The sequence below is a fragment of the Nicotiana sylvestris genome, chromosome 1 (genome assembly GCF_000393655.2).
Source record: "Nicotiana sylvestris chromosome 1, ASM39365v2, whole genome shotgun sequence".
In the NCBI taxonomy this organism is placed as follows: domain Eukaryota; kingdom Viridiplantae; phylum Streptophyta; class Magnoliopsida; order Solanales; family Solanaceae; genus Nicotiana; species Nicotiana sylvestris.
In genome coordinates this window covers 73,198,206-73,202,368 of record NC_091057.1, presented here as the reverse complement: position 1 = coordinate 73,202,368, position 4,163 = coordinate 73,198,206, and the positions used below count along the sequence as shown (strand labels likewise).

At 38.7% G+C, this 4,163-nt stretch overlaps 1 protein-coding gene across 2 annotated transcripts; it reads right to left on the bottom strand.

The window, feature by feature from the left end:
• Nucleotides 1-299: 299 nt before the first annotated feature.
• LOC104239186 (heat shock 70 kDa protein 8) lies at nucleotides 300-3,351 on the bottom strand. Of its 2 annotated transcripts, none has more exons than XM_009793754.2 (2): nucleotides 3,209-3,351; nucleotides 300-2,330 (listed from the first exon to the last, which is right to left on the bottom strand). In XM_009793754.2, the coding sequence occupies exon 2, from the start codon at nucleotides 2,301-2,303 to the stop codon at nucleotides 582-584; it is 1,722 nt and encodes a 573-aa protein (XP_009792056.1). In that variant the 5' UTR covers nucleotides 2,304-2,330; nucleotides 3,209-3,351; the 3' UTR covers nucleotides 300-581. The 2 variants fall into 2 exon arrangements, with proteins under 2 accessions (XP_009792056.1, XP_009792058.1); XM_009793756.2 differs by having other exon boundaries at nucleotides 3,231-3,316.
• Between the last annotated feature and the right edge of the window lie 812 nt (nucleotides 3,352-4,163).

Genomic DNA, 4,163 nt, shown 5'->3' with positions numbered 1-4,163 from the left:
AAGTTATAGGATGCTTGTTATAGGATGCTTCGGCGTGCGCCTGACTCACAGAAAGGAAGTTCTCAGTCCATATCTCTAGTCAATTGGACAAACTGAGACAACACAAATTTGATTGACAAAAGACCTGCTTAACAGAAGTTCATCAGGATCTACTCGTAGTCAAAATGTAAAATTTTACACGATTAGATTATTTTCATTGACAATAACGGTCTACACAGAGTACATATAGATTATTTTGAAAGAGGGTTTCTTTACCTGAGACTGATTATAAAGAAAATTGTAACGAAGGAGAATATAAATTAAATTCAAACGCAGACATGACTTCCAATTCCAGATAAACCAAAGCAGTACATGCATGCCAGATTTTTAAGGCACATGTACAATGAAGCAACATGGATAACAGTTGCTATTATGGAGTAACTATTAGGGAACTACTACTACTATTAAGGCACAACCAAGATTATTCTCCAACTCAGACACATATTTACAATAAACAGTTACCACACTTGATTCCTTCTTCACTACTAAGAACAGCATTTCAACTACCTATATCTCTTTCCTATATCATCTATTCAGCAATCTCAATGCTGCCCTTTCTTCTTCACTGTGACCAAATCTAAAGTAGAGCCATATGTTTTATGCAGAGTTTGAGCAGACCAGGCATGTCCATCATCAACTGTAGGCATCCTAACTTCCATGAAAGGAGGAGGACATTTCGCCCCCGGAATGATTACACCAGCAAAGACTCTCAGCACATTAGAAGCATCAATGTCCATGCACACGTTAATCTCCGGTACACCTTTTGGTACTGGAGGTATTCCCGTGATCTTAAAATACCCTAAGAGATGGTTATCTTCCACAGTTTTCTCGTCACCTTCATAAACGAAGATCAATGCTTCGGCTTGATTGTCGTGGACGGTAGTGAAATTCTGTTCTTTCCTTACCGGGGTTGTGGTGTTCTGATGAATAATTGGTACAAAGTTGCTTCCATCAGCTTGAATGCCAATGCTTAAAGGAGTTGCTTGAATGGTTAAAAGGTCCAAACTCCCAAATGGATCGCTAATTCCCGAAGCTACTGCTCCTTCCAGAGCTGCACCACGTACAGCTGCCTCCAGCGGGTTCATTCCTGAATAAAGCTCTTCTCTTTTGCATATACTCATTACAATATTCCGAACCTTTGGAATGTAGGAACAGCCACCAACAATTATGACATCATGTACATCTTCCGCTTCTAGTTTAGCGTCACACAAGCAGCGTTTTATCAAGGTCTCACATTTCTGGAACACCTCTTTGTTCACCTCTTCAAACTCTGCCCTCTCGAGAAACTTAGATATTTTTGTTCCATTTCCCAAGTCAACATCGACTGGGACAGCCATTTCAGATGAGAGTTTGTGGATGGCATCCTGGGTGGCAACTCGAAGCATTCCCATTTTCTTTATTTCTTCGATTCCGTGGTGTGAGAATAGATCTTTCATGTTTGGTAAGAGGTGACGCATCAGATTTTGAAGTAGGTCCTCACCTCCAACTGTGCTGCCCGCCAACGCCTTGATCTGCGAAACACCTCCTGCTGTAGCTGTTATAGCTACGTCACAATACCCTGCGCCCATATTGAATATAAGGGCTATCTTCTCACTCCCGCTACCCATATTTTCCTGTGCAGACTGTTGTTGCTGCTGAGCATATAACAGAGCAACTGCAGTTGGTTCAGGCATCAATCTTAGAACATGAAGCCCTGCCATGGCGCATGCTCGTTCAATTCGGGTCAACTGGAATCGGCTAAATGAAACCGGAATTGTTAAAACCACATTCCTTACAGGACGTCTCAGTTTAACTTCTGCCATGGCTCTTAGTTCAACTAGAAAGATAGCAAGAACTTCTTCAGGAGTAGTGGACCTCCACATATTGTTCACTAGGGCAGCAATAAATGGCCTAACCCCGATATCTAAAGTTTGAACCAAAAAGGGGAGGTTCTTGCTGGCGTGAACCACAGGATCTGTATCAACTCTGCCAATGAGACGCTTCATGTTGAAGATTGCAGCTCCAGACAACATATCATGTTCGTGAGCCAATTCATCGCTAACACCACCAGCTGGGACCTCATCTTTGAAGGTAACATATGATCTCATCAATTTCCGATTTCTCGTGTTTCTAAGGAGCTCAACCTGAGATCCATTCCAGACTGCCACACTGCATTGAGATGTACCAATGTCAATTCCAATCGCTATCTCAGGGAAAGCAGGTGAAGTCTTTTCCTCCCCGGTTGTTTCACTGTCTGATGCCACAGTGTATGCTTGTTCAGCCATGAACACACTACACAGACTAAAGAACACCTGCAATGAAAATACATACATATCCGCTGATTAAAAAATTGAAAAGTAATCCATTTGATACTTCGTACAAGAATAATCGGTAATATCTATCATGTTCAAGGCCCATCTCTCTGTCCCTCACACACACACACACACCAAAATAAATTAAGAAATATGTACAGATGATTTTTCTCTGCACTTGTGTATTCAATTACCATATGTGACTGTTTTCATTCCAAATTCTGGAAAAAAGAAAAGGGGGAAATGAAATTGAATCAAAATACAGAAACTCAAGCAACATTCCAGAATTAATTAGTGACAAACAAAAGCAACACCACTTCATTTGTGATTAAGCAGATTAAGGATATGAAATAACGAAAATACTTTTACCAAACCCACATGAGTCAAAGCTGAATTTTTGCATTAGGCAAACCAACATTGATGAATGAAATAATCAAACAAAACAAAATATCCATATTCATTCAGAAGGAATCATCTTTCTTGTGATAAGTTTGAGTTAATGGATATGACAAAGAGATGGACAACCCCACCTGAGTAAAAACTGAAGCTTGATTAATGACAAAATCAAACAAAGAATATACACGTGTTCATTCACAAAGCAACATGCTTTCTTGTATACCAGTAAGCTTTAGCCTAAAGAGTATAAAACAGATATTGAAATGGAATAAATATAATAGAATTATCAACCCCACATAAGCAAAAATTGAAACTTGCAATAGACGTACCAACAGTAAAGAATTAAGCAACCAAACAAAGAGAACAACATATTCATTATGAAAGAACAATTCTTTCTTCACTTGTGATAAGTTTTAATGTAAAGGGTACTTATTAAAATCAAAGAAAGCTCAAGAAAATGCAGAGTATAATAATACTATTACCGCACAAGCTAGAAAAGCTCACTGTTTAAGCAGAGACAGAGGGAAACAGAGTAAGCGGAGAAAAAGAGAAGATAATAATATAGAAAGTGCTGAGCAAATGGGAGAGAGAGCCAGAAACTTCTAATAGAAAGAAGAGTCGAGCCGAAGTGTCTACATGTTCTAGAGAGACAGAGAAGGGTCACGAGAGACGGTGGGTAGCTGCTTCCATGGTCGGGTCAGGTCGTTCTGCCTAACCCGTTAATTGAGATGTGGGTTTGGGCCATGAACAGATTTAGGGCGAAGTGTAGTAATAGCCACTTTTAAGTCCGTTATTTAAAATATATCCATAATTTATAATATATTTAAAGATTAGTCATTCGCCCAAACTTCAGAACTAAGTATCATGAATTTGGAAATTCAGGACATAGTGTCCGAATTTTTGAACTATTAATATAAAATTCAGGACATAAGATTCGAACTTTTGAACATAATTTTTAAACTTTAGGACACGATATCCTGAAGTTAGAACTTTGAGGTCTAAACTCTAGGAACTTTGAGCGAAATTGGCTAATCTTTAGATATATTATAAATTATGGATATATTTTAAACAACGTACTTAAAAATGGCTACGTGATATCATTTCCACTTAGATTTAGCCTAAGGCCGAGTCAAAAAAAAAAAAAGAGAGGGGAATAGTCATGATGTGGTCTTCTTTACAGCATTTTCGACTTCATGCCATTTAATTAATTTTTGGCCAAATGATATTAAAGAACCCAGTTAGTCGCTAAAAATAATAGTATTAAATAATCCAGTTAGTCACTCCAAACCTACTTTGCCTACAACTTTTCAAAATTCCACAGGACTTTTGTTTGGCCCGATCACTGTTCCTCCTCTTTTCTTACGAATTGCCCTCTTCACCTCCTCAAACTTCATATACCTACAATACCCAAATCTCGGCGGCTTTCAGAGTGCTCTA